This window comes from Rhineura floridana, chromosome 10 (genome assembly GCF_030035675.1).
Source record: "Rhineura floridana isolate rRhiFlo1 chromosome 10, rRhiFlo1.hap2, whole genome shotgun sequence".
Taxonomy (NCBI): domain Eukaryota; kingdom Metazoa; phylum Chordata; class Lepidosauria; order Squamata; family Rhineuridae; genus Rhineura; species Rhineura floridana.
The window spans coordinates 91,093,765-91,121,490 of record NC_084489.1 but is presented as its reverse complement, the minus strand read 5'-3'; the positions used below and the strand labels follow the sequence as shown (position 1 = coordinate 91,121,490).

General features: G+C 52.0%; 1 protein-coding gene across 2 annotated transcripts; it reads left to right on the top strand.

Annotated features, from left to right (window-relative positions):
• Window positions 1-415: 415 nt before the first annotated feature.
• Window positions 416-26,388, top strand: AOC1 (amine oxidase copper containing 1). 2 transcript variants are annotated; one of them, XM_061586375.1, is made up of 7 exons: window positions 416-503; window positions 5,584-5,683; window positions 8,119-8,237; window positions 17,606-19,145; window positions 21,020-21,308; window positions 21,629-21,761; window positions 21,881-26,388. In XM_061586375.1, exons 4-7 carry the CDS (start codon window positions 17,612-17,614, stop codon window positions 22,157-22,159), a joined length of 2,235 nt encoding a protein of 744 aa, XP_061442359.1. In that variant the 5' UTR covers window positions 416-503; window positions 5,584-5,683; window positions 8,119-8,237; window positions 17,606-17,611; the 3' UTR covers window positions 22,160-26,388. The 2 variants fall into 2 exon arrangements, with proteins under 2 accessions (XP_061442359.1, XP_061442360.1); XM_061586376.1 differs by lacking the exons at window positions 416-503; window positions 5,584-5,683; window positions 8,119-8,237 and adding an exon at window positions 14,555-14,615.
• The last annotated feature ends 1,338 nt before the right edge of the window (window positions 26,389-27,726 follow it).

Here is a 27,726-nt window from a genome sequence, read left to right as displayed (position 1 = left end):
CCAAGCCTGTGGTCTTACATCTGAAAGAGGGGAGTCTGTACCAGAAAGAACTGCTGAAGAGGCCAAACTTGTCTCTTTGTTAACGGCCCTAGCCAGGGCTGTTAAGCGGCCTTTCTACATGACTAAAGAGTTGCCCAACTGCATGTATGTTGACACAGAAATGACTCGTTAGTGATGCTTCCAGAAGGAGGGGGCAGTCCCCCCCTGGCTGGAGGCCACATCATCCTAGGGGCAGGAGAACCATAGGCCAGAGGCTAGCTAGCCTGGGCTAGTCTCTTTGGAACTTGAAAACACAGAGGCCTGACTCATTCTGTGTGCTGCAACCAAAGCTATGGCTTTGGGTCTCCCCTAGAAACCTAATGGAGCAATCTAGATCTGTTGGGAATGTTGGCGCCATTAGACTTTCCTTCTTACACTCAACCTGTGGATATGATGAAATAAAACCATGTATCAGAAAGTCACCAGTCTCCAGTGACCTTCATTCCCAGGAAACTGAACTTGAGGTAAGTGCTGGCACCCCTGAAGTCTCAGAGGGGTGTGTGTGTCTAACAATACTTAATTCTGTCCATTCCAAGTCTATGCACTAAATCCAAGGTGACAAAGGCTTGTGGAATCCCCCCCCCCCGGGAAGCTGACCTGGGACCAACCTTGTTACCTTTCCATCTCCAGGCAATGACCTCTTTATTAATTTTTTATATGTTTGTTTAATTTGTATTTTCTTTTTTGTAAAACCTTGGAAGCTCTGCTAAGGGCAGTACAGAAAAACATTTTAAAATAACAAAAACAAGGCTGCAAGTAATTTTCCAGTTTTTTTTAAAAAAAATTGAATGCATTTTGTTTAGAACAGAGCAGTTTTTTTGCCTCATGATATACATCAAGCAGCACAAGTTTATTATTTTGTTCTCTAACAGTTGCTTGCTACTTGGGGGCACCCAGTTCATGGGGGGGGGACTTCTATAAAGATACTGCAGTGGCTCTGGAACAAACTGGAGGCTGGAAACTGTGGCTTATAAGTCTAGGACTGTGCAAACAAACCGAACTTAACAGGGCCACTGCACAACAATTTGTTTTTTTCAGGAGAAAAATGCTGCTGAATGGAGCAGATGGTATAAAACTTTATTGCAACGTATAGCCATAGGCCTTGTGCACAAATATTTACAGACATTGTTGAGTTCATATCATAGTAGGGATCATAAAAGTATATGCCGATGTAGAGGAGTCTTTGACAAAGGCCTGTCTCAGTTTTTGCGTGGCCAACGCAAAGTTAGCGACTGTGAGGGTCACTGATTTAAAGTTATCGGATAAAAGCATACAGGCCTTCTCTCTATCAGAGCAGGGCGCTGAGAAATCTAAAAGATGTGTCAAAAAATTTTTCCTGGGTTCATCGTAGAGTGGACAGTAAAAAAGATAATGAACTAACTCCTGTATTGCTTTGCAGCCATATATGCATTGACGTTGAGCAGCTGGAGTGCCCCTATACCGGCCTTCCAAATAGGCTATAGGCATGGTTTGGAAGCGAGGGCTGTGAAAGCTCTTCTAATGATGCCTCTATCGACTACATGAAGATAATCAGACAAAAAATGGTTAAGTTTGAAATAGGGATACCAAGGTGAAAACGGAGCTGTCACTATGGTCATCCGGTCTTGGCTTGCATCGCTATGAAAAATCCAGTTCCGGAGGGCGGCTCTGCTTAGCTCAATCAGTTTGGCCTGAGATAGATCATATTTTGAGAATAATGCCTGGCATTCAGTTGCCCATCCACCGGACTGCATTTGTTCATGCCAGCACTGTTTGACCAGGGCTGCATCATTCATATTATAAATTCTAAGCCAGTAACGTATGCAGGTTAGATCGATGCGTGCAGCCATTGAGGGTAAACCTAACTCCGCTCTAAGATGGGCGGACGGGGTCCCTGTTGGGAGGTCTAGCATTTGTCTCATGAACACATTTTGCGTGTGCTCTAAGATGGTTCTAGCTCTTAATCCCCACAATTCTGCTCCGTATAGAATTTTTGGGAGTATTTCAGATTTTAGTATTTTAATCATGGGGAGGATGAGTTGTCCTCCTTGAGTGAAAAAAAACCTTTTGGCTATCCCCAAGGCTTGGGCGCTGGCTAAGTTTATTGCCTTTAGCTGCGGGGCCCAGGAAAGTCTGTTAGAGAAGTGGATGCCGAGGTATTTGAAAGTAGTGACCTGTGAATGGAGCAGATGTGCAAATTAAACTTGCCTGCTGCAAAGGCATGTTCTGCTTGAAGAGCAGTAATGGCAATAAGAATGGCGGTTTCGCTTTGGAGAAAAGGGTGAAAACAGGTAGGGGGCAGGCAGAAGTGCTGCTGACAGCCAAAGCCAAACGTGCCATTGAGCGTGTGAGGATGAAAGTATTTGGCATTCTGGCAGGCAGCCTAGTGTGCAATCAGGAAAACTTGTTCTTGGGTCAGCTGCCCAACCACTGATTTGTCAATAATGCAGGGTTCAGCAAGGACAATGCCAGAAATTGTTCAATGTCAAGCATTACCATGCTGATTTCATCACCTTGTATATTTCAGGTTCAAGTTGAGCCCCTTTTGCCTGATTTTTTTGTGAGGGGGTACCTGCAACTCATACTAGTGATGGGCAAAAATTGAAGACCTGCCCCCCTTTTAATCAAGTGTAATGAATTTAGCAATGGCTCTTCTATGCCTTTGACCCTGATGCCCACCCAGGGTTGTGCGGCCGACTATGATTCACTTATCAAAATGATGAATCTCTGAGCCATGAGCCATTTCCCACAGTCCCTGTCATTCATTCATTGGCGATCACTTGTGGCCGAGTAAGATTGTCTTCCAAGATAAGGTCCATAAGTGACTGTGGAGGCCAATTCTGGATCCACACAGCCTCCGACAGTGAGGACATAGGTTTCCAGATGGAAGATGGTCGCGATGAGGATTTATTTGACGTGCCTTCTGCTTAGCTCGTTTGTTCCTTTTGCCCTGTATTCGTGCTTCTTCAAAGTCCACAGCACCTTTGATAATAGCCGACCTCCATTTGGGACATTCATGGGCCAAGACTTCCCAGTTCTTGAGGCTCATGTTACTTTTTTTAGATTTGTTTAGGAACATTTTTAAACCTCTCTTGCTGTCCACCGATTTTCTGTTTTCCATCCTTAAATTGGGAGTAAAGTAGCTGTTTTGGAAGACGGTGATCAGGCATTCAAACAACATGGCCGGTCCAGCGAAGTTGATGTTGAAAGATCATTGTTTCAACACTGGTGGTCTTTGCTTCTTCCCAAATGCTAACATTAGTCCATATATGATTGTGTGGCGTGTTTTTGAAGTGATCAAAATCAACCGCAGCAGGAATTTATTTAGGACAGAATTTATACCCAGCTTTCCAAGGGAGGAAAAAGCCATCACAAAATGGCTTGCAATATATCTGAGCTAGTATAAATACAATATAAAAACAAATAATTCCCTGGCTCTCTTCCAGTTCTATGAAAGATTCCGGTACACAGAAAAGAAATATGCTAGAGAAGTTTAGGAGATTTTGGGAGAGCAGGAACAAAATTCAGAGCAAGCCTATTTCGACTGGATCATCTCTGAAATTGCCTGATTATAGGTGAAGGTGCACAGTTATTGTCTGCATTATCTAGCAGCAAGAACTTTCTAGGCGTCTCATATGATTTCCTACCAAAAAGTGCCATTTGTGGAAGACTCATCAGATTGGTTGTGAGCACCTTCACCCCAAACATGTTGCCAGGAGAACATCGGACAGCTTTCTACCTGCCCTCAATGGGCCTGGAGAATTCATTCCTGCAGCCTCTCACATATGCCCCCATGTCCTCAAATACCATCCACTCTCTTACATCTATCATGGAGTTTTTAATGTGGTAGCCAGAGGAGGAGGAGATACTCTAGTAGGAGTAGCATCCTCCAGTGGTAACCTGTGGTTAAGAACATAAGAGCCTGCTGGATCGGGCCAGCGGCCCATCTAGCCCAGCATCCTGTTCTCACATTGGCCAACCAGGTGCCTGGGGGAAGCCCGCAAGCAGGACCACAGTTATCACTGTTTTTACTAATAACGTACTGAATGGAAAATGGACTGCCTTCAAGTCGATTCCGACTTACGGCGCCCCTATGAATAGGGTTTTCATGGTAAGCGCTATTCAGAGGGGGTTTACCATTGCCTTCCTCTGAGACTGAGAGACAGTGACTGGCCCAAGGTCACCCAGTGAGCTTCATGGCTGTGTGGGGATTTGAACCCTGGTCTCCCAGGTTGTAGCCCAGCACCTTAACCACTACACCACACTGGCTCTCAATAATATACTTTATTATATTCGGAATATAATATTCGGTTGTCCACGCTCTGGTGACTTCTAGACTGGATTACTGTAATGCGCTCTACGTAGGGCTGCCCTTGAAGACTGTTCGGAAACTTCAGCTAGTGCAAAATGCGGCAGCCAGGCTGTTGACAAGGACCAATCGGTCTGCGCATATAACACCTGTCCTGGCTCGCTTGCACTGGCTACCTATTTGTTTCCGAGCTAGATTCAAGGTGCTGGTGTTGACCTATAAAGCCTTACACGGTGTGGGACCGCAATACCTTGTGGAACGCCTCTCCTGCTATGAACCTACCCGTTCACTTCGTTCAGTATCTAAGGCCCTCCTCCGGGTACCAACTCACCAGGATGCCCGGAGGACAGTTACTAGATCTAGGGCCTTTTCTGTGGTGGCCCCCGAATTGTGGAACAGCTTACCGGAGGAAATACGCTTGGCGCCTACGGTTCTTTCTTTTAGGCGCCAGGTTAAGACCTGGCTGTACTCCCAGGCATTTTAATGTTTAATGTTTTAGTTTAATGTGTCCTCTCTGTTACTGATTTCATTCTATATTGTATTTTAATCTCGTTTTGTACACCGCCCAGAGAGCTATTAGCTATGGGCGGTCTAGAAATGAAAGTAAATAAATAAATAAATAAATACTAAAGGCCTAACTAAATGTTAATGCTGCACATGGGGTGTTTCAAACAATGGCTGCATAGTCTTAGGATTTGTCAAGGGTGAAAAAAAGGGCACCCCTTAATCCCAGATGTTCCCCTTTGTGTAATATGCAGCACTATAAAATGGGGGGGGGTGAATTCTGTCCCAAAGCAATTGGTCTGCCAAAGTTCCAGATTCATGAGCTGTTCTTTGAAAGACATCACAGAGAGACCTTCCACCCACAAGCAATTGGATCTAATGAGGACCCTATCTGGACAGGGATCCCCTGGCTACTTTTGACGTCTAAAGCTCTTTACCGCTCAGGATTCTATCATCTTTTGAAACATCCTGCCCAGACCCTTTGAGGTCCTTCGCGAGATCCCCCCTTGGATGATGGGGACAAGGGAGAGGGCCTTTTCAGTTGTGGCTCCCCATATCTGGAATGTTCTCCCTGGTGAGGTCCACCTGTCCTGGCACCTTTGTTGACATCTTTTTGGCTCCAGGTAAAGGCTATTCTTTTCCCCCCAGGCATTTGATAGGACTGAAATGATGTTTTGTAATTACTGTGCTGCCAAATTTCCTGGGGCTATAATTGTTTGTTCTGTTTTTATGGTATTGTGTTTTTAATGCAGTGGAAGTCACTTGGAGATGTTTGGGTAACAAACGACTAGCAAGTCTAATAAATCATCATCCCTCCTCCTCCTCCTCCGGTTTTGTGAGGTTTACACAAATGTAAGTATGACAGCACTTTGAATCCACAGTCACCCTTATCTCCATTTTGCAGTAATTCCTTTGTTGAGTAATGTTGCTAAGTCATTCCCCGAGGTAGGAAGGGGTTAACAATGACTACTCAACTTGGAGAGGCCACACAGCTGCGGCTTATCTGTTGGCCCGGCATAAAGCCTGCAAGCACAGAACAGGATGTGTGGGGGGTAATAGGAGAAAGCTATGTATGTTGGTGAGGCTTGGATAAAGGTTTTGTTTGTTATTGCAAACTCTGAGTCGTGATTTCTGTGCTGAAGAGCTTGTTACTCCACACTGTGCCCTGTGCAACAAAAGCAGCAGAACGGTTGGTTCAGGGCATAGAGCGCATCATCCTCATCCTTTATCTGTCAACCATATACAGAGGAACAGAAAATGACCACCTGCCTTACAGTTGATCCCAAACACCCATGCGCAGCCCACAGCTCTCCCCTGCTCTGTTGCCCTCAATATGCACTCTTGGGACACTTAAAAGGGCCATTGTTTCATAGAAAGGCTCTTCCTTGTCCTCTTCCGCTGTTTACACAGAGCTCATTGGCTCATATAATAGTTCCTCTTCCTGCTGCTTGAGATTCTTTAGTCTCTCTACCCCACTGCCTGAGGCCTGTGCCTCAAAACGGCTGAAAGTGGCAGTGGGCTGTTGGGGGCTCCACCATCCAAGCAGACAGCACCACAGTAGAGTCTAGTTGAGGTTTCCAGAACTTTGCAGGAGCAATTTGCAAATCATGAGGTAGACTCAAGACCTACTTAAGAAGCATCCTGCACGTGCAGACCTGAATTCTAAGGGCATCTTTGGGGAGAAGCTCATCTGTCTCCAAGGTGCTGCTGGTGCTATTGTTGCCCTGCCCTTCCTGAGAAGGATTTGGGAGAGGGTCTTTTGTGATTGTGTCAACACACTCTCCCAGTGACCCAGTAGGAGGCTTGGGAAATTGCAGAGGACCTTCTAAGGTGGTCAAGTCATTGGTAAGAGGGAAGAGGTGGCACGGAAACCCCATACACGTTAACAAAATGGCACCTCAGAATGGCTCAGCGCATTGGGGGGACTGAACTCATGTACCTATGGGGGAAGTGGTGGGCTGATCATGTACAGGGGAAACACCCTACCCTACAAACACAAACCTTCCCCACTAAACAGCTGCTCTGGGAGAGTACCCCCAAAAGGATGCCCTGGAGAAGAGGGGCAGACTACCTGTAACTTTGACAAGAAGTATTTTTTCTTGGATCATGAGAGATGGCCTTGTGTCCTGATTTACAGAGACCAGTCCCATGTGAAAGGCTTTCCAGTCCACCAGTACAACCCCCTAACCCTGATCTTCCAGAGTGGCAGAGGCTGTCAGCTCTACACTGCATCAGCAGTGTCAGGGGGGGCTGGAAATTCCTGGGTCTTTGGCAGGGAAGGAAAGTCCTTAGCCAGCAGTCGGGTTGTAAATCTGCCAGGCCTATCCGAAGCGTACTTGCCGAGTCAGAAGTCCAGAAGCGAGGTCAGTGGAGGTCCGGGATCAATTGCCAAGGGGGTCAGTCAAAGAGATGCTGCAAGGAAACTAGGTCTACACAAAGCCACGCCTGACGTTGCAGTCAGCAACAAGCTGCAGCCAAGGTGTGCCTTATAAAGAGCAGGATGGACAGCAGGTGTGAGCCCTCAGCGTTTGGGCCTTAAGGAGACAGGCCTGCCTCTCTTCTGCCTGACCTTCTGCTGTCTACGTTCTGCAGGTGAGGGGGGAGTATCCTGTTCACTGTCTGTGTCTGGCTGCAGGGCCTCTGCTGTCCCTGGGGTGCTCTGCAGCTGAGGGGCAGAAGGAGCTGGATTCTCAGGAGGCTCCTCCGTGTCTCCTGCTGCTCCTGGGTCTGCTGCTGTTACTCCCGAGTCGTCCTCATCTAAGGAGTCCTCTGACGGGGCCATGACAGAGGCCTTCCAATTGCTCTTCCACAGCCAGCGAGAGTGAGCAGGCACAGAGGTCACCTGGCCACACTCTTCCTGCTATGATGAGATGTATTTCTGGCAAAATTATAGTAAAAATTATAGTAAAAATCTAACTGTGAATATAAATTAAGACACGCAAACGTGCTCTGTTTTCTGGTGGTGCATTTTTCCTTTTTTTGGTGTTGTGAGGTCACCCTAATCCAGCCTTTCCCAACTAGTGGGCCACCAGGTGTTGTTGGACCACAACTCCCATCAGCCTCAGCCAGCATTGCAAATGGTCAGGAAAGATAGGAATTGTGGTCCAACAACATCTGGTGGCCCACTAGTTGGGAAACGCTGCCCTAATCTCAAGGGTTGTTTTTTTAAAAAAGGGAAATGTAATGGGTGCATATTCATGCCAGGAAACAAGGAGGCAGATGGAATCTTAGGGGGACATGAAAATAAAGGAGTCGGCCAGATTGTTATCCTTATCTGTTCCGCCCAGGATTTGGTCTGACGGTGCAGGAGGCCACTGCCTCAGCAGGTCTGGCCAGGTCACTGCTGGGATGGGTGACTACCAGGGAACCACACATATGCCGCCTTGGATTTCATGAGAGGGAAAAGGTAGGATATAAATGTATTTTTAACGCCCCCTTTCTTTTTTCTCTCTTCTTTGGTTTCTCCATGTATTCATGCCTTCAATAATGGGGAAGTGGCTTACCATCAAGGTAGGCCTCAGAAAACATAATAGAGCTGTGGGGGAGAAATAGTATTGCAGCAGTGCCCCGCTCCAGACCCCCACTGGAAAGCAAAAACTGCCGAAAAGCAGATCAGCTGTAGCACGGGGGTCTGGCACCTAACCCGCTGATTGCGCCGGAGATCAGCTGTAGCACCCTCCAGCTGATCTTCCCCTCCTCCGGCGAGATCAGCTGGAGCACGGGGTGCTCCAGTCCCCCCTCCAGCTGATCACCCTGCTGGCGCCATATTAACAGAATGCCGAAAAGGGGGCCCCTACTGTACTACTATGATTATTTGATTTATATCCCGCCCTTCCTCCCAACAGGAGCCCAGTACAGGGGTAATTGATTGCCAGTTCTGTTTGGGGCCCAATTCAAGGCGCTCACATTAGTTTAAATCCTGAAATGACTTAGGCCCCAAATATCTGAAATATTGCCTCCTTTCCTACAGATCATCTTGGGTGTTAAGATCAGCAGAGGGGGCTGTTTGGTCATTTTGCCACCCTCAGAAGTCCTGTGGCAACCCCTAAGTTGTGGAATTCCCTCCCTACAGAGGTGCACCAGGCACCTTCGCTGTAGTTTTCGGCGACCGTTAAAGATGCGCCTCTTCCCCCTGGCCCTTCGGCACTTGAGATGTATGTTTCAGGAGGAACCATCCTATTCCTTTGAATGCAATTATATTTGAATTGTTTTTAATACTGAGTTTTAAATTCTGTAACCTGCCCTGGGACCTACTGGTGAATGGTGGGCAATCATCATCAGACTGACAAGAGCATAAGAGCCTTACAGCAAAACAGGTCAAAGGAGGCCCACCCAGTCCAGCATCCTGTTCTCACAGTGGCCAACCAGGTGCCCCAATGGGAAGCCTGCAAACAGGGACTGAGCTCAAGAGCAGCTCCTACAGCTCTCCTGAGATTGCCAGCAACTGGCATTTGGAAGCATGAAGCCTCCACCTAAGGAGGCAGCGCATAGCCTCCATGCCTAGTAGCCACTGATAGCCTTTTTCTCCATAAATTTGTCTAATCCTCTTTTAAAACCATCCAAATTGGTAACAGAGAAGAACTAGGAATTGTGGGGAAATGGGGCTTAGGAGACAGAAATGGAGCAAGAGAGAGACTTACTGCATTCTGTGAAGCCAATAATTTGTTTCTTGCTCTCTGAATGCTTCACTGTTTTATCTTCAGTCTGCAAATTTCAAATGTAAGTCACAGGCCTTGATTCTTTCAGAATATTATCTGTTACGCTGGTTCAAAGTGTACTTCCACATTCTTGTTTGTTCCAGTGCATCCAGTAACTATTATGATAATGACTTCTGTTGTATAGTCCTTTAAATTACTTCCTTCTAGTCAGTGCCAGATTTAGGCATAAACTAAACAAGCTACAGCTTAGGGCCTCACAATCTGCAGGGGCCTCAAAAAATTTCAGAATTTTTTGGGGGGGCTTTTAAAATTTTATGTGTACTGAATATATGGTGTAATTTTTTAACAAAGGGCCTCCAAGCTTTATATAGCTTAGGGCCTCACCAAGTCTAAATCCGGCACCATTTCTAGTCCTTCCTTGAGTCTCCGCAACTGTGTATTATTTATCCTAACAGAGTCTACATTGTTTTATAAACCATCTGTTGTTTTGTCACATTTACTAAAAGGTTCTGGGCGTCTAAATACCTTAATTATTATCTCCCTTTGCAAAAATTCTTTGTGTCCTTTCTCTATTAACTTTAGTTCTAAAGCTGTTAATATTGACTTTAGCTTATCTTCTATAGGTTAAATAGTTTTTATTCTTAAATTTATTATCAAATTTCTTAGGTGTATTTATTTATTTTATTTATTTATTTTATTAAATTTATATACTGCCCCATAGCCGAAGCCCTCTGGGCGGTTCACAACAGTCATACATCAAATAAAATAAACCACATATTTAGACAATTTAAAACATCTTTAAAATTTTTAAATTCTTAAAAAGTTAAAAAACAATTTTAACACATACTAAAATGCCTGGGAGAAGAGGAGAGTTTTAACCTGGCGCCGAAAAGATAATAATGTTGGCGCCAGGCGTACCTCATCAGGAAGATTGTTCCATAATTTCTCCCTCCTTTACCAGACCAAAGCTGCACCCAGTCCAGCATCCTGCCCTCACAGTGACCAACCAGATGCCAACAGGAAGCCGCGAGTAGGCCCTGTGCACAAGTGCACTCTCTCCTCCCACATTTTCCGCAGGTGGTATTCAGAGGCCTCCAACCACGGAGGTACAATGATTGCCTTCTCCTCCTCCATGAATGTATCCTCTTTAAAGCCATCCAAGCTGGTGGCCAACGCTGCCTTCTGTGGGAGCAAATTCCATAGTTGAACTATGAGCTGTGTGAAGAAGCCCTTTCTTTTGTCTGTCCTGAATCTTCCAACATTCAGCTTCAATGGACCTCCATGAGTTCTGGTGTTATGAGGGAGGGAAAACAGCTTTTTTCCATCCACTTTCTCATAGCCATGTGTAATTGTATACACTTCTCTCATGTCACCTCTAACTCGCCTTTTCTCTAAACTAAAAAGCCCCAAATGCTGCAACCTTTCCTCATAGGGAGTCGCTCCATCCCCTTGATCATTCTGATTGCCCTTTTCTGAACCTTTTCCAGCTCCACAATATCCTTTTTGAAGTGATGCAACCAGAACTGTACACAATATTCCAAATGCAATTGCACCATAGATTTGTATAATGGCATTTTGATATCAGCAGTTTTGTTTTCAATACCTTTCCTACCACCCGTAACATGGAATTTGCCTTTTTCACCGCTGCCCACACTGGGTCAACATATGGCCAATTGAGCAATCCACAATGACCTCAAGGTCTCACTTTGGGTCAGCCACCGCCAGGTCAGACCCCATGAGCATATATGTGAAATTCTGATTTTTTGCCGCAACAGGCATTACTTTCCACTTGTTTACACTGAATTGCATTTTCCATTTATTCACCCAGTTTGGAGAGAACTTTTGGGAGCTCTTTGCAATCAATTTTTGTTTTTATCACCCTAAATAATTTTGTATCACCATCAAACATGCCCACCTCACTGTTGACCCCCAACTCTAGATAGTTTCTGAACAAGTTAAAAAGCACAGGACCCAATACCGATCCTTGGGGGTCTCTCCTTTCTACAGCCCTCCATCAGAAGAACTGTCCATTTATTCCTGCTCTCTGCTTCCTGCAGCTTAACCAGTTCCTGATCCACAAGAGGACCTCTTCTCTTATTCCATGACTGGTAAGCTTAGGAGTCTTTGGTGAGGTACCTTGGCGGAAGCTTTTCAAAAGTCCAAGTACATTAGTTCAACTGGATCACCTCCATCAATAAGCTTGTTGATCTCTCAAAAGAATTCTAATAGGTTAGTGAGACAAGACTTACTCTTGCAGAAGCCATGCTGGCCCCGCTTCCACAAGACTTGTTCTTCTATCTTTAATAATGCTTTCCACCAGCTTCCACTGAAAAGCAGATGTTAGTCTAACCCAGTGGTTCTTACCTTTTCCACTGCCAGCACCCTTTGGATTTCCAAAATATGCTTTCGCACCCCTTGAAAAAATACCGTTCATTTTTAATTTTAATTTAATTTTAATGTGTGTTTTAGCCTAACTTAGCTAAAATAAATGAGTTTTCCAAAATTTTTGGTTGGGCCTTGCACCCCTAGAAAAAGTGTCTCGCACCCCTGGTTAAGAACCACTGTGTGCACCCCAGGTAAGGAACCACTGGTTTAACCAGTCTGTAATTTCCAGGATCCCCTCTTGATCCCTTTTTAAATGTTACATTGGCCACTTTCCAGTCCTCAGGTATGGAGGCTGATCTTAGGGACAAGCTACAGATTGTTGTTAGAAGATCAGCAATTCCACATTTGAGTTCTTTGAGAACTCTGGGATGGATCCCACCTTGACCCGGCAATTTGTCAGTTTTCATTTTGTCTATTCAGCCTAGAACTTTGTCTCTCATCACCACTGCTTGCCTCAGTTGCTCAGACTCCCTTTCTGAGAAAGTCAGTTCGGGCACAGGGATCTGACCAACATCTTCTGCCTAGCATAGAATCATAGAATTGGAAGGGACCTATAAGGCCATCCAGTCCAACCCCCTGCTCAATGCAGGAATCCAAATCAAAGCATTCCCAACAGATGGCTGTCCAGCTGCCTCTTGAATGCCTCCAGTGTCGGAGAGCCCACTGCCCCCCAAGTCATTGGTTCCATTGTCGTGTGGCTCTAACAGTTTGCTTAAGTGATGTCTTCTGGTGGTGGTGGGTGGGAGAGAAAAGGGGCTGGTTGGTTTGTTGCCGACAATCCCTTTTGCTTTTGCTTGGCAGGCGGACAGGAGCCTTTGGCCTTCAGCATCTCCTCTTGCCTCAACCTCCAGTGTGTGGAGTGCGCTTGTGTGTGCTGTATGGCTGTGTGTGTGTGTTTTGAGGACGGGTGGGATAGCCTTGCCCGCTGCCAGCACTGACTACCCCCCCTTTTGTTTTGGCCCTGCCCATTGCAGGGAATGTGGCCCCCAGGAGACTGTTTATGGAATGTGTCCCTTGGGTTGAAAAGGGCTCCCCACCACTGGTCTGTGGAGCATGGCAACTTACCCCCCTCAGCTTCAGATGTGGAGGGTGTTGCTATTTCCAAAAGGTCAGCAGAAGGGAGGGTGCCGTCTCCAGATGCAAGAGGCACAGGGTGCAATTTGGCTGCACTGGCTGAGGGCAGCTGGGTGGGGAGGGAAGATTGGCCTGCCCAAATAGATGGATGAACCAGGCAGGGCCTGGGTGGGGATCCTCGTCTCAACAGGAGCCTCTCCTGCTCAAAAAGGCCCCTGAAACTCCCTCTGCTCCCTCCCTCCCCACACTCTCACCAGCAAAGCCCTGAAATCGCTGCTGGGAACAAAATGTATCTGTCTCTAATTTTAGCCGGAGGTGCCCCCGCCTGTCCCCCTGCTCCCTAGGCTTGGCATAGCTTTCATTCCGGGGAAGCAATGAGGGAGGATCAGGCACACCCCTCGTGGCTGCCACAGTGTCTCCTTGCAGCCCACCCTACCCTTCCGCATGCGGCTGACTCTCACCTACCTGACAAGCCCTGCACTGATTCCTGCGGCCGCGCTGCTGCACCCGACCAAGCCAGCCTGTTTAATTTTGGATCTGGCAAGATTGCCTGACCCCAGGGTGGAAGGGCCTTCAAGGCCACTAGCAGGGCCAGAGCAAGCGCTAGCATGGGGAGGGCGCTGTGGCAGTGAGGGCCTGTAGGGTTCCTTTCAGTACGCTCAGAGGTCATGGCGTGCCCCAGACTGAAGTGGCTTGCTTGCTTCCATGTCTGGGGAGGGATTTTTTTTGGGGGGGGAGGGGATGCAGAAGATGCCTTCGTGGGCCAGCCAGGAAGTTCTAGGCTCCAGGCTCACCTCAGGCAGGACAGGAGCTGGCCAGAGGCCTGTGCGCCAGTCTCCTCCCCAGAGCCCAAGGGAAGCCTCTTGGGGTCTCCTGGTCAGCCCCCCACCCCATCCCCTGGGACAAGAGACCTGAAGATGTTTTGATTTGGATCCCTGCATTGAGCAGCGGGATGGACTTGATGGCCTTATGGACCCCTTCCAACTTGACTATTCTAGGATTCTAAGAGCCCCAGGCAGGAGGGGCCGGTGGGAATCTCTCCTCCATCTTTCCACCTGGAGGACTGGAAGGAGGGAGGGGCCTGTCACTAGCCCCAGCCCATTCCTCTCTGCTGAGGGGAACCCCCACGGACACCGCCCTTCCCTGGGATCCCCCCTCAACCTTCCCTGCCCAAGAGTCCTCTCAGCCCCTGCACCCCCAGCACTGCCCCGGAAACCCAGCCCCACTGCTGCTCCTTCTCCCCCGTCCTTAGAGGGTTGGCCGGGTTTTCCTTTCTTCCCCTCCCCCGGGCCCCTTTCGGCCCTGAACATTTCTCAGGGTGCTGAGCCCAGGGGCATATGCAGCAGTCTGGAAGGACCTTTGGCCGGCCTCTTTGGCCAGCTAGACTTGGAATGGTGTGGAGGTGGGTCCCAGGAGCCCGGCTCTGGCCAAGCCCAGCCCTCACTGCCTGTGCCAGCCTGCCTGGCCCCTGGCACCACGACAGCCTCTCCAGACCAAGCACCTGCCACTCAGCCCCACCCGTGGCTGGCAGCGGCCAATGGCTTCCTTTTGGCAGCCAGCCCCTCCCCTCCCCTCCCTCTCCCAGGTATGATAACTCAGGCCCGTCTGCAAGAGGACTCTGTCTATGCAGCAGCAGCTGAGGGGAAGGAGTGCCAGGAGCCAGCCAAGTAAGTGGCCCTGCAAGGGGACCTCTGGGGGCAAGGGGGTTCTGGGGACCCCTACTCAGCTGCAGGGCTGCCACCTTTAGGTGCAGCTTCTGGGCCCCGCAGAGTGCCAAAGCTCTGTCTGGGGAGGGCATTCAGCACGGGGGGCAGCAGCAGCTGAGGCTTGAGGGATATGGGGAGCGGATAGGGCCCTGTCACACCCAAGAAACATGGCGAGGTTTCCCCGGGAATGGTTGCTGCCAAGGCTGGGATGCCCGCACAGCCCTGCAGCTCCTTGCAGGAGAGCCTTGCAGACCAGCATGCTGGGACTGTTCCAGCGATGCAAACAAATTGATCTTCCCTGGTCAGCCTGTGGATTTGCAGGCCCCTCACAGCACCAGCCATGCCCCCTAAATCCTTCTCCTCCTGCTGCCTCCCCCTCCCCTGATCAGCCGTGTCTTTCCTTGTTCCCCTGCTGCTGCTCTGCTCTGCCCTTGGAGGCTGCTGAGGGGGAAGAGGTTTTGGGGTTCCCACTTGCTTGCAAGCTAGAGGTCAGGGCTGGGGAAAAGCACTCTGCCTGCGCTCAGAAAACCCACTTCCTTAATATAATTATGTTTGCTATTTCTCTAGTGTTTCAGAGAGCTCAGCGCTGTACATGGTTAAACAGCGAGCCCCCCTTGCCTGCTCCCTGCAGCCACACAGTCCAAAAATATATCATGGAACGACGGCAGTCAGAGCAGGTTCTTGGCCACCTCTCTGCAATCCGTGCCCCTCTTTCTTCCTGTGTGTATTGGGGGGGTTCTCTTCCCTGTCTGGCCACTATTGCTCTGGAAGGGACACCCTACAACTGATGCTGATGCCAGGGCCCCAGAGGGCGAATGCAGAGACTTCCCGGCTGCCTTGCTAGATCAGACTGAGGTGGGTCCACCTTGCCCAGTGGCCGGCTCAAGGGGAGGCTGCCAAGGAGAGAGGTGCTGCGCTCTCCCTGATGCACTCATCTGCCTCACATTCTCCAACATCCAGAGGTCTTCTTCCATTTACCAGTCGTAACTAATAGCCGTCGAGAGACCTGTCTAATCCTTTAAAAGCTCCTCCAAGCTAGTGGCCCTCGGGCTGGCATTATGGCTGGAGGCAGGCAGGGGGCCTGTTATGTCCTCCCACCCTGCAAGGATTGCACCAAAAGGAACCGACCATCAAGGGTGGAGGAGTAGAAGACGGGGAGACACTTCCCCCCCCGAGGCCTCCTCAGACCACCCCACCTCACCCCACTGTTTATGCTGAACCAGGATAAGATCACCTCACTGGCTGATCCAGTATGGAAGCAAAGCAAAGAAAACCATGGACCTGTTGCAATATTTGAAATCAGGCGATTTGTCTAAAATACAGAAACAAAACCACTAGGAAGCTTCCTCCTTCTGTGTTTTACCACAGACTGGAGTCCACAGACTTTTACCTTGTAAATTCTGGCTTTGGCACCTCCTGCTTAGATCGAGCAGCTCAAATTTAATAAAGTGTATTAACTTGCATGGGAGTTGTGGTTTTGCAAACAGCTGTGCTTGGCTCCCGCAAGGTGAGCTCTGGCTGTTGAAATAAGCTGTCCAAAAGCTGACCTTCCTCAGTCAAAGCAAAGCACTTTGTAAGAGGTGGGGGTCCTAGTGGGGGGAAGGGCGGGATATCAATTAAAAAATAATTAAAATTGTAGAAAACAGCACAGCAATTCCGTAACCTCTGTGGCAGCTTGCTCTTTTGATGGCACCCATGGGAGCTTTTCTCCCAATGCAAATAGCATGTGTGGGGCCCTGATCCAGATTGGGATGGCAGCCCGCAAGGCAGGGAAGAGTTAAAATGCCTCCCCTCTCTCTCTGTGGTCCCAGTCTGGACCAGCTAAAATAACCCAGAGCCTAATTGCCTGAAAGGTGTTATGTCTAGTCTGGCCCAGAGGAGGGAGGCAGAGACTGACCTCAAGGTGGTGCTTCCATAGGTCTTCCTCGGGGACAGAGGGACTTCAGGTATCTTATCCTGGTTCAGCATAAACAGCTCACTCAAGATTATATATTCATGTTTTTTGTCAAGCCAAGACACCTGAAGAGGCCCTCTGCCCGAGGAAGGTCTGTGGAGGATGCGCACTGAGTATTTGTCATCATTTCAAATGACAGCTTTTTAGCACCACCTTAAAGCAGCCCCCTCCTCCCCTCTTTTAGGTGCCCCCCCTCTTTCTTGCCTTTTGCCAACAGAGCACTTGAACTTTGGATTTAACATAAGAAGAGTCTTCTGGATCAGGCCAGTAGCCCCTCTAGCCCAGCTCTCTGTTCTCACAGTGGCCAACCGGTTGCCCATGGGAAACCCGTAGGCAGGACCTGAGTGCAAAGAGCACTCTCCCCTCTTGTGGTTTCTAGCAACTGGTATTCAGAAGCATGACACCTCCCAGAGCATAGCCATCCTGGCTAGTAGCCACTTATAGCTTTATGCTCCATGAATTTGCACAATCCCCTTTTAAAGCCATCCAAGCTAGTGGCCGTCACTGCCTCTTGTGGGAGCAAGTTCCATAGTTTAACTATGGCCTGCGTGAAGGACTTTCTTTTGTCTGTCCTGAAGCATCCAACATTCAGCTTCATTGGACGTCCTAGTGTTATAAGAGAGGGAGAAAGACTTTTATCTGTCCACTTTCTCCATGCCATGCATAATTTTATACACTTCTATCAGGTCGCCTCTGACTCGCCTTTTCTCTAAACTAAAAGCATCAAATGCTGCAACCTGTCCTCATAAAGGAGTCGCTCCATCCCTTGATCATTCTGCTTGCCCTTTTCTGAATCTTTTCCAGCTCTACAATAATATACTTTGAATACTTGAATATTTTGACTTGCTTGCCACTAATGTTTCGAAGAAGTTGAAAACTGTCCCGGACAAAGGCAAGGCCCACGGACCCGGAGACTGTTTCCTGTCCACAGTGGAGAGAGTTGGTGTGCCTGCGTAGCGTAGCCCTCTTTTTGCCATGTGCCTGTTTCCTTCTGCAGGTCAAGATGTGGTCCTTGGTGTTGGCCATGTTGGGTCTCCTGGCCTGGGCTGACTCCAGTCCTCTCCCGCAGTCCCAGGAAGTGGCCTCCATTTTCTCTGACTTGACCCCAGCAGAACTACGGGCCATCCGGGACTTCCTGATGAGCCGCCCAGAACTGGGCCTCGAGCCAAGGAAAGAGGAGAAGCCGTCATCCCTGGCCAAGAACAGCCTCTTCCTGGTGGAGCTTCTGGCCCCCAAGAAGAGCCAGGCCTTGGGCTACCTTGACTCAGGTGACCGCCGTCCTCGCCGCCGTGCCCGGGCGGTGGTGTTCTTTGGGGCCGGGGCCAGCCCCAACATCACTGAGTATGTAGTGGGGCCACTGCCGGTGCCAACCTTTTACCGGCCCTTTGGCCAGCCTGCGGCCTTCACAGCCAGGCCCATGACGCAACTGGAATATGAACTGCTGTATGAAAGGCTAGCAGGATCCCTGGCTCCTCTGAAGAAGTTCTTGCAGGATGCCTCAGGCTTCAGGCTCAAGGACTGTGGAGACCGGTGCTTCACCTTCACAGATATCGCACCCCGTGGCCTGACATCGGGTGAGCGGCGGACGTGGGTGATGCTGCAGCGCTTTGTGGAGGGCTATTTCCTGCACCCAGTTGGCCTGGAGCTCCTCATTAACCACAGAGAGCTTGACCCACACCTCTGGTCAGTGCAGAAGGTCTGGTACAATGGACAGTACTTTGACAGTCCTGAGCAGCTAGCAGAGCTCTATGTGCGTGGTGCAGTGACCATAGTCCCCCTGCCCCCGCACCCAGAGCACAGCCTCTTCTCCACCTTTGTGCCACGAGGGCACTTCACCACCGGCCCCCCTACTGATGTGCACGGTGCCAAAGTATGTGAGCCACAAGGACATCGTTACTACGTGCGTGGGAACCTGGTGGAGTACAGCGGCTGGAGCCTCGCTTTCCGGCTGCGCACGTCCACCGGCATGCAGCTGTTTGACGTGCGCTTCAACGGGGAGCGCATCGCTTATGAAGTAAGCGTGCAGGAGGCCATTGCGTTCTATGGGGGGAACACGCCGGCAGCCATGCAGACCAAGTACATTGATGTGGGGTGGGGGATGGGCTCGGTCACTCATGAACTGGCACCCGGCGTGGACTGTCCAGAAGTGGCCACCTTCTTGGATGCCTACCACCAGTACGATGCCACCGGTCCAGTCCGCTACCCTCGTGCCATCTGCATCTTTGAGCTGCCCATGGGAGTCCCACTCAGGCGCCATTTTGACAGCAACTTCCACGGGGGCTCCAACTTCTATGGAGGCTTGAAGGGCCATGCGCTTGTGTTGCGCACCACTGCCACTGTCTACAATTACGACTACCTCTGGGACTTCCTCCTCTTCCCAAATGGGGTGCTGGAGGCCAAGGTCCACGCCACAGGCTACGTCCACGCCTCCTTCTACACACCTGAGGGGATCCGATATGGCAACCGCATCCAGGCCCATGTGCTGGGCAACATCCACACGCATTTGGTGCATTACAAGATCGACTTGGATGTTGCAGGTGGGTCTCTCGTTCCACAAAACGGGATGGTTGGGAATTCTGATCTGACCTTCCTCAACAGCAGGACCCTGAACCCTCCCATCCAGCTCCTGCTGGGGGCAAGGAGCAGGGAAGGTCCCATGGACCCGTCACTATCCTTTGGTCCCACCCCAGGGTGCAAGTCTGTAAGGACAAGAGACGTTTTCACAAGACCAAGATTGCCCCTTCTTTTCTGCAAATGAGAAGCGGCGGTGTTAACGTTCTCACAAGGCCCTCCCCGCCCAAGCCACTGACCTGAGCTCAGGCACCTGGATCTGTCCCCAAGCAACCCTGGGGCATCACGCTTGCCTCTGAAAGGCCACCTCAAGGCCATGCAGGGAGAGGATGGTCCCCCAGTGGCAGGTTCGTGTACTGCATGACAGTCTCTCCATCGCAGGGGCAGCATGACAGAAGCATGCCTCCTCCTCCTCCTCCTCCTCCTCACCTCCTAAGCTTGTTGGGGGATCATCTGGCTGCCTCCCACAGTGTTAGATTATTCCCAAAGGAACCGCCCAGCCTACTTCTTTGACTTGCTAATTGCTTGGGCTGCTTCCCCTTCTCCCCCCCCCTTTGCACAGATCCTGATTTTGCAAGTTGTTTTCTTGCCTTGACACTTCACAAGGCCTGCGACTGCCCAGCCACTTTCACTGTATGGCAGACAGCATGGCCGTAGCAGAAAGAGGCGCCTGCCGCAGGGCCCCCACCCCAGGCCTTATGCAGTGGGTGGGTCCACAGCAACACCCCAGAGCAGCAGACGAGGAAGAGGGCGGAGTCTCCCCCAAAGGCAGCCCCTCCCCTCCCCTGTCACTAGGCGGCAGCATCCTAGAGGGCTTCACTCCCACCCACAAGCCCCTTGGCATCAGTCAGCAGGGCCGCCTCCACTGTCGGCGGTGATGACTTCCAGGTAGGGACTGGAGCCTGCTGGGAAGCCCCGCTGTCTGTCTGCCTTCTTACTAGTGCAGTCCAGGCCCTGGGGCTGAGTTCTGGTTCAGATTAAGGCCTTTGGGCAAGATGAGCTCGTCCGCCCAGGGCACCTTGCCCCGTTTTGCAGCTCCTGTTGTGGCATCTTCACACAGGCCCTGTGTATGCAGGCAGCAGACCTGAGTGCCAGATCCCACACAGTCAAGATGCCATCCTCAGTGCTGAGCATAGCTTGCGCGCGCGCGCACACACACACACACACGTGCTGCTCTCGGCTTGCCTCTTCAGAATGCCCACGAGCATCCGTCATCGGCTCTGGTCCCTGTTTACTTTTGTTTGAAGATAGGGGGGGGCATAACGTCCAGAGCTCTCTCCCCACGTGCCACAGCTCTGCTGGTTCCAAGTAACAGCGCCGCAGGAATCTGCCTTCAGGCCTGGGAAGGGGTTCTCCTGGCTGGGCCTGGCTGCGTTGTCTTTGGAGGCCCTGGGCTGCTGGTGGCCTTGCGCCTCCCCTCCCTCCTTCCCCGGAGGAGGCCTATGCCTGGAATCGGCGTCCCTCCCCAGCCCTGCTTTGCCAGGAGGGCTCTTTCCCGCCCTCCTTCTGCTGCCAAGCCCTTTCTGGCACCTCCCTAGCCTTCTCCTCCCCCCGGTTACATCTCCCTCCTCCCTGCACCCCTGACTGCCGCCTACTGCGCAGTGCAGGACTCGCCTGTGGGCAGGGGCGCTGGGCTGGGCATGTGCGACTTCCCCGCAAGCCCCCGAACCTTCGTCCTCCCTTGTCAAGCCCCTCCCGCAAGCCAGGCCCCCGCCCCTCCCAGCCACTGACCTCCGCCCAGTATTACCTCTCGGCCCAGCAGGGCCTTGTCTGCTCTGTGCAGCGCCTGACCCGCTCCTTGACCTCGGGGGCCCCCTCCGCCGTGTCCTTTTCTTCCCAGGCGTCGGGAACAGCTTCGAGACGCTGGACGTGGCCTTTGAGAACATCTCCCTGCCCTGGGCGGAGGGCCACCGCCTGGTGCAGCCGCGGCTGGAAGCTCAGCCGCGCCGGCGGGAGCGGCAGGCCGCCTTCCCTTTCGGCAAGCCGCTGCCTCGCTACCTCCTCTTCGCCAACCCCGCGCAGCCGAACCGCTGGGGCCACCCGCGCAGCTACCGCGTCCAGCTCAACTCCCACGCCGACCACGTCCTGCCCCGCGGCTGGAAGGAGGAGACGGGCATCACCTGGAGCCGGTGAGGCTGGCGCCGAAGGGCGGGCAGGAAGAGAGGGGCCCTTGGGCAGACTCCCCCGCACCACACGCGCTTCCCAGCAGGCGTTGCCGCCGCTTCAAGCCCCCTTGAGCCGGCGGATGCGCCCTTGCTGGAGCCAGCCGTCGGTGGGCACGCGCGGGGGCTCTGCTCGGGGTGCATTCACGACCGCCGGCTGCCTGTGGCTGGACTGAGGGCAGGCACATTCAGCCGGAGCGGGAGGGCGCCGGGCGCTTGGGGGGCAGAAGGGGAGAAGGGCGGGCCAGGAGTTCCCCGGGCGCTCAGGCGACGCCTCCTTCCGGCAGGTACCACGTGGCAGTGACCCAGCGCCACGACAAGGAGGACACCAGCAGCAGCCTCTACATCCAGAACGACCCCTGGCAGCCCACCGTCAGCTTCGAGAACTTCCTCCGCAACGACGAGAGCCTGGAGAACAAGGCAAGGGCGGGGGGGGGAGGTGTTGGGGGGGAGAGCCCCGGGGGGCGGGAGGCTGGGGGGAATCGCGGCCGGGCCCGCCTTCTGCCCCCACCCTGAGCCGGGCTCCTCCTTTCCGGCAGGACCTGGTGGCCTGGGTGACGGTGGGCTTCCTCCACATCCCCCACGCGGAGGACATCCCCAACACGGCCACGCCGGGCAACGTCGTCGGCTTCTACCTGCGGCCCTTCAACTTTTTCGACGAGGACCCGTCGGTGGCCTCCCGCCGCGTCGTCATGGTGCGCCCTGCCCCGCCCGGGAGCAAGGAGCGGGTGAGCGTCCAGCGCTGGACCCCTGGCGGCCCGGACCCCTGCCTCGCCAGCCTGCCCTTCAGCTACAACGGCACCTACGGGCAGGAGTAGCCACAGCTCGGGCAGGCTCTCCCCCCCCCCCGGACCCTAGTGCCTGCCGCCCTCCCCTCAGCCGCACCTCCTGGGCCCACCACTGTCTTGGTGATCCACCTGCGCAAAAGGGCGCCACGGAGCCGCAGCGCCGAACTCCGCGTGTACCACGAATTGCAGGGGGGGGCAGCTTGATGGAGGAGCGATGAGGCCCATCAGACTTGAGACCATTGATTTCTTAGGTCTGGCTTCATGTTGCCTTCCTGTTACTGGATCTATAATCAATTTCAGATGAGGAGACTTGGGGGGGTGCCACCTTCCTACCCTGTTGACCTGTCTGATTGAAGCCTCAACACAGCCCACAGGAAGGAGTTCCACAGGTGCTGCGTGACCAGCCTGGAATGGACTGTGTGGCTGTGGATGGCCTCAGCAAAGAGGGAGGAGGAGGAGTGGCGGCGTTCAGCAGCTGCTGCGCACTGTAGCTAAATACACCTTCTATGTCCAGAAAGAGTCTACCGCGGACTACCAGGCATTGGGGGCATGCAGGTGGGGGCTGCTGCCCTTTTGCCCGGCTTATGGGCCTCCCTGAAGCATCTGCCTGTAGGAATCGGGATGCCAGACCAGGTGGACCCACTTGTGCAAAATGAGCCCAAGCCTTTGGTGGTCGTCTTTTTTGCACGCCCTCCCCCTCTGGAGCCTTAACGGGTGGAGAGGCGCTCTTTTGCACACTGCCCTTGGTGTGCGGGCCCTGGACCTCCAGGGTCACTTGCTCGCTCTTGCACCAGGTGTTCGTTAAATCCAGCTTGGTTGCCTGGGCCACCCCATGGGACTAGGCCCCCAATGCATTGCTCAGCTCCCCTTCGTGAAGTAAGACTGTGACAGCCTACCTCACAGAGTTGTTGTGAGAGTGAACAAGATAAAGCTTGTGAAGCCATCTGCACCTGGGGAAAACAACCCTGTACTCATATCATACTGGTTAGACCTGGTGCTACCCTGCTGTGAGGGTGGCAGAGGGGCCACTCTGCCCAGTACCTGGTGATCCAGGGGCGGCGAAAGGCACGCAACCTGCAAGCTGGCAGAGCTTGCAGAGCCGCAGTGTCCCTGTGGACCTTCCCCAGTGCCTGTGCCAGGAGAGGATGCCCTGAAGGAGGCGGAGCCAATGGAGGCTCCCTGGGAGGGGGACCCCAACTAATCCCCCCTGCACACCTACCCCTGGGTCACAGGAGGCCACGGAGGCACAGCAAGGCCCCTAGGCAGGCCAGGGGCTTGCTCCGGATGCGGTGGGATTGCAGCACCCATCAGCCCAGCGGCCAGTTGAGGGTCGGCATGGGAGGAGGGAGACCAGTGATGGCTGGATAGTGACAGACTGCCCCCCCCAGCCCTCAACGCCCCTCACAAGGATGGCATCTGCAGAGAACCCCCCCTCCTGGAGCAAGGCTTGTCGAGGGGAGGGACAGGGCCACAGCAGCCCCTCCCCCATCATTTTGCTCCCCGAGGCTCCCCCAGCCGCAAGTCAAGAGCCCTTGAGAACAAGGCCGACCCCCTAACTATGGCGCCAGATTCCACAAGCACAGTGTGGGGGGGTTATTAACTGTTAGCTGCCCTTTCATGGTGGTGGAAACTGCCTCCTTCGGCCTCAGAGAAGGGGAATTAAAGGGAGATTGGGCAGTCACCCATCCCGTGGCCCCTCACACGCCTGCCTGGCCAGAGGCCAAACCTAGGGAGACTCTGATCCACGGGGGGTGGATTACCCCTTGTAGAAGACCCCCCCCCGATTGCCCATCTTGGCTGCAGGAGGAGCCCCAGCCGGGTGGAACAGCTCCCATTTTACGTACAGGAGGTCCTTGGGGGCAACCCCCCCCCACTGGGAAAGGTGCAACAGCGACACACCTGTGGTGGAGCTCTGCCTGGGGGCCCCAGCCCAAATCCCCCATGAGCCAGACGCCCAAATCCATGTGACTCCCACCCAGTCCCCTTGGCGTTGCTTGAGGGTCAGTCCAATTGGGGATGCCCCACACAGTTCCCCCTGGCGGTAGCGGCAGCCCTCTCCCCAAGGAAACCGAGGGGGAAGGGCTGCGGAGGGTCCCCTGCACTTGAGGCCATTAGGGTCCCTTGATGCCCCCTGTTGAACAGAGGTCATGGGCAAGAGGGATCCTCTCTCCCAGGCCCCCAACAAAGTCAGTGTAGTGTAGTGGTTAGAGCGCTGGACTCAGACCTGGGAGACCAGGGTTCAAATCCCAGCTTGGCCATGAAGCTCATTGGGTGACCTTGGGCCAGTTGCTGCCTCTCAGCCTAGCCTACCTCACAGGGTTGTTGTGGGGATTAAATTAAGAGGGAAGAACCATGGACACCCCTTAGAGCTCCTTGGAGGAAAAGTGAGGTGTAAGCACAACAAAAATAATCAGAAGTGGCAAAGCCACTGCCGTTTTTGAAGATCCTTCAGGTGGAGGGGGTCCTGAAAGGGAAAGGCGGACGACTGCATAGGGCTGCCCGGGAGTCACCCTGGCAGAGCTGGCCTGTGCTTGTTGCAGGTGCAGTGGCCTGGATAGCACCAGTTCCACGTTAGGAACAACAACTGTTGCATTAGTCTGCCATGGAGGGCGGCAAAAGCCTGCCCGAAACAAGGCTTTTTGTTTTCTAAAAACACAGGGCTAACTTATGTGGTTAGATCAGTTTAAAACCTTTGCATTGATTACAATGTCACCCTTTTCAATGGATCCGTTACTGTGGAAGGCTGCCTTCAGAGACCCCCCCCCCCCTTCATGCCACGGAATGGCTTTTCTGTGAGGAGGGGCCTGTGGCATGACACATGCAGGCAGCTTTGGGGCGGGGGAACCATATTGGTTGTCCTAAAATGTATTTTGGTTTAGTTATGCATAAACTTAATTAATTAATCAACTATTCAATTTAAACTCGTACATGGGCATGGGACTGAAACAGCCTTGGTCGCCTTGGTAGATGATATGAGGGTATGTGTTCCTTGATCTCTCAGCGGCTTTTGATACCGTTCACCACGGTATCCTTTTGGACCACCTGAAGAGGCTGGGCATAGGAGGCACTGTATTACAGTGGTTCCGGTCCTTCCTCTCTGGTAGGTACCAAAGAGTAGCACTGGAGGAGGTTTCAGATCCGTGGCCTCTCACTTGTGGGGTGCCACAGGGTTCTATCCTCTCCCCGATGCTATTCAACATCTATGTAAAGCCGCTGGGAGCAATCATCAGGAGATCTGGGCTGCAGTGTCATCAATATGCAGATGACACGCAGCTCTATCTCTCATTTAAATCTTCACCGAGGTTGGCTGTAGAAACCATGTCCAAGTGCCTGGACTCGGTGAGTGACTGGATGGGAAAGAACAAGCTGAAGCTGAATCCTGACAAAACCGAGGTACTGTTTGTCGGAGACAAGGGAAGGTTGGGGGATGTGGACCTGATGTTCAATGGGGTACTATTGCCCCTAAAGGACCAGGTCCGCAGCCTGGGGGTCATTCTTGACTCCCAGCTGTCCATGGAGGCTCAAGTTTCAGCTGTGAGCAGGGCAGCGCTCTATCAACTGCATCCGATACGGAGGCTGCGCTCCTACCTTCCCAACCATTTGCTCCCACCGGTGGTACATGCCCTGGTCACCTCTCACCTAGACTACAGTAATGCGCTCTACGTGGGGTTACCCTTGAAAACGGTCTGGAAATTGCAACTGGTACAGAATGCGGTGGCTCGTATGATCAAGGGTAGCCACCGACAAGATCATATTACTCCAGTTTTGAAGGAGTTACATTGGTTACCAGTTGTTTACCGGGCCCAATTCAAGGTGTTGGTTTTGACCTTTAAAACCCCATACGGTTTGGGCCCAGTTTATCTGAAGGAGTGCCTCCAGCACCGTCAGGGATGCCGCTCGACAAGATCAGCCTCTCAAGACACCTCGATCCCACCGGTTAAATCAGCTAGGCTGGTGAGGACCAGAGAGAGGGCTTTCTTAATATTGGCCCCCACCCTATGGAACTCCCTCCCAAATGATCTCTGACATGCCCCCTCTATGATGAGCTTCTGCCGGACTTTAAAGGCCTGGCTCTTCAGGCAGACTTTTGAGATGGGTTGAAACTTTTACTGTATGTTTTAATATTTTAATGCTTATGGTATGCTTAATGTCTAATGTATTATTCTGTTTTGTACGTCGCCCAGAGTGGCTGGGTAACCAGCCAGATGGGCAACTCATAAATCCAAGAATGAATAAATAAAACAAATCCACTGACAAAACAGCCCAATTTCACACAGCTGGGACAGGTGGATGTGGAATTCCTTTACTGTCATCTTCTCCTCCTGTTAGCCAGGTGCTGAATCCCCTTCAAGTTCACAGAAGAGGCCACATGTAAACAGTGTAAATAGTCCAGATTTGCACCTGTCAATGGATTTGGGATCGGAGACAGTCGCACTGGACAGTCCCTGCATTGGCCACTAGGTGGCGCTGAAGCATCAGCTTATAAACACTGCAAGTTTGATGAAGAAAAAAGTTTAACGTAAAACAGGCAATATGTGAGGAAGCTCAGGAGCTGGTACGCAGACAAAAAGAGAGAGGAAAGGGCAGGCACTGTTACCTCAAAAGTAAACACCGCTGCATTTGACAGGGCAACCTTGACCAGAGGGAGGGGGAAAGCATTCTCCCCCCAGCCCCATGGGAATTGGGATTTGTGCCTTTTCACTTGTTCTAACGATCCGGAGTTAGGTGGAAGCAGAGAGGTGGCTGCGTTGGCTGATGGATACTGCATCATCCAGGGTGGTAAAAACCAAAAAGGGATTGTGAAGAGCTCCAAAAGGCCCTCCAAGCTGACTGACTGGGCGGTAAAGTGCCAGACACAATGCGACGTGCACAAGTGTATAAGGTGATGCAAATTGGGGTAAGAAATCCTTTGCCTCTTGGCAGTAAAGCCATCCAAGTTGGTGGCCATCACTGCCTCTTGTGGGAGTGATGTCCATAGTTTATTTTATTAATTTATATCCCACCCTTCCTCCCAAAGGAGCCCAAGGTGGCAAACTGTGGGTGATTGTGCTGTGTGCATAAGTCCTTCCTTTCACCTGCCCTGAATCTTCCAGTGTTGGTTTCCAAGGCTGTAAGAATATTGAGGGCTACACCATGAGCAGTCAGCTTGGTCCGTGGCCAATTCTGTGGGAGGGCATCTAAAGGCATGACGACATCCAGGTGTTTCAGAGGAGAAACCTCTCTGTCCATACTCTCCAAAGCGGGCACAATTTTATACACATCTACGCCCACACACACCTTCCAGTGCAACCCTAAGCATGTTCACTCTGAAGTAAGTCTCCCTGAGTCCAATGAGACTTAACCGTAGAGTTGCAGCCTTCCTTAGATGCCTTTTTCTAAATGAAAAGCCGGAAAGAGGAAGGGGGGCGCAGCTCAGTGGGGCAGTCCCTGCTTGCCATGCAGAAAGCCCCAAATTTCCAGGTAGGCTGGGAATGTCCCTACACTGAGAATCCTGGAGGGCCTCTGGACATCTGTGCAGGCAGTACTGAGTGAGCGGCACCAAGCCGTCCTGACTTGGCTTCCTTTGTAAGCTTTCCTCGCAGGGGAGTTGCTCAAGC

Bases quoted from the DNA above. Each gene is read 5' to 3' on its own strand.
- AOC1 (XM_061586375.1), top strand. From the start codon at position 17,612: ATGTGGTCCTTGGTGTTGGCCATGTTGGGTCTCCTGGCCTGGGCTGAC. The intron at 19,146-21,019 runs GTGGGTCTCTCG...TTTTCTTCCCAG, and splicing joins GATCGACTTGGATGTTGCAG to GCGTCGGGAACAGCTTCGAG. The intron at 21,309-21,628 runs GTGAGGCTGGCG...TCCTTCCGGCAG, and splicing joins ACGGGCATCACCTGGAGCCG to GTACCACGTGGCAGTGACCC.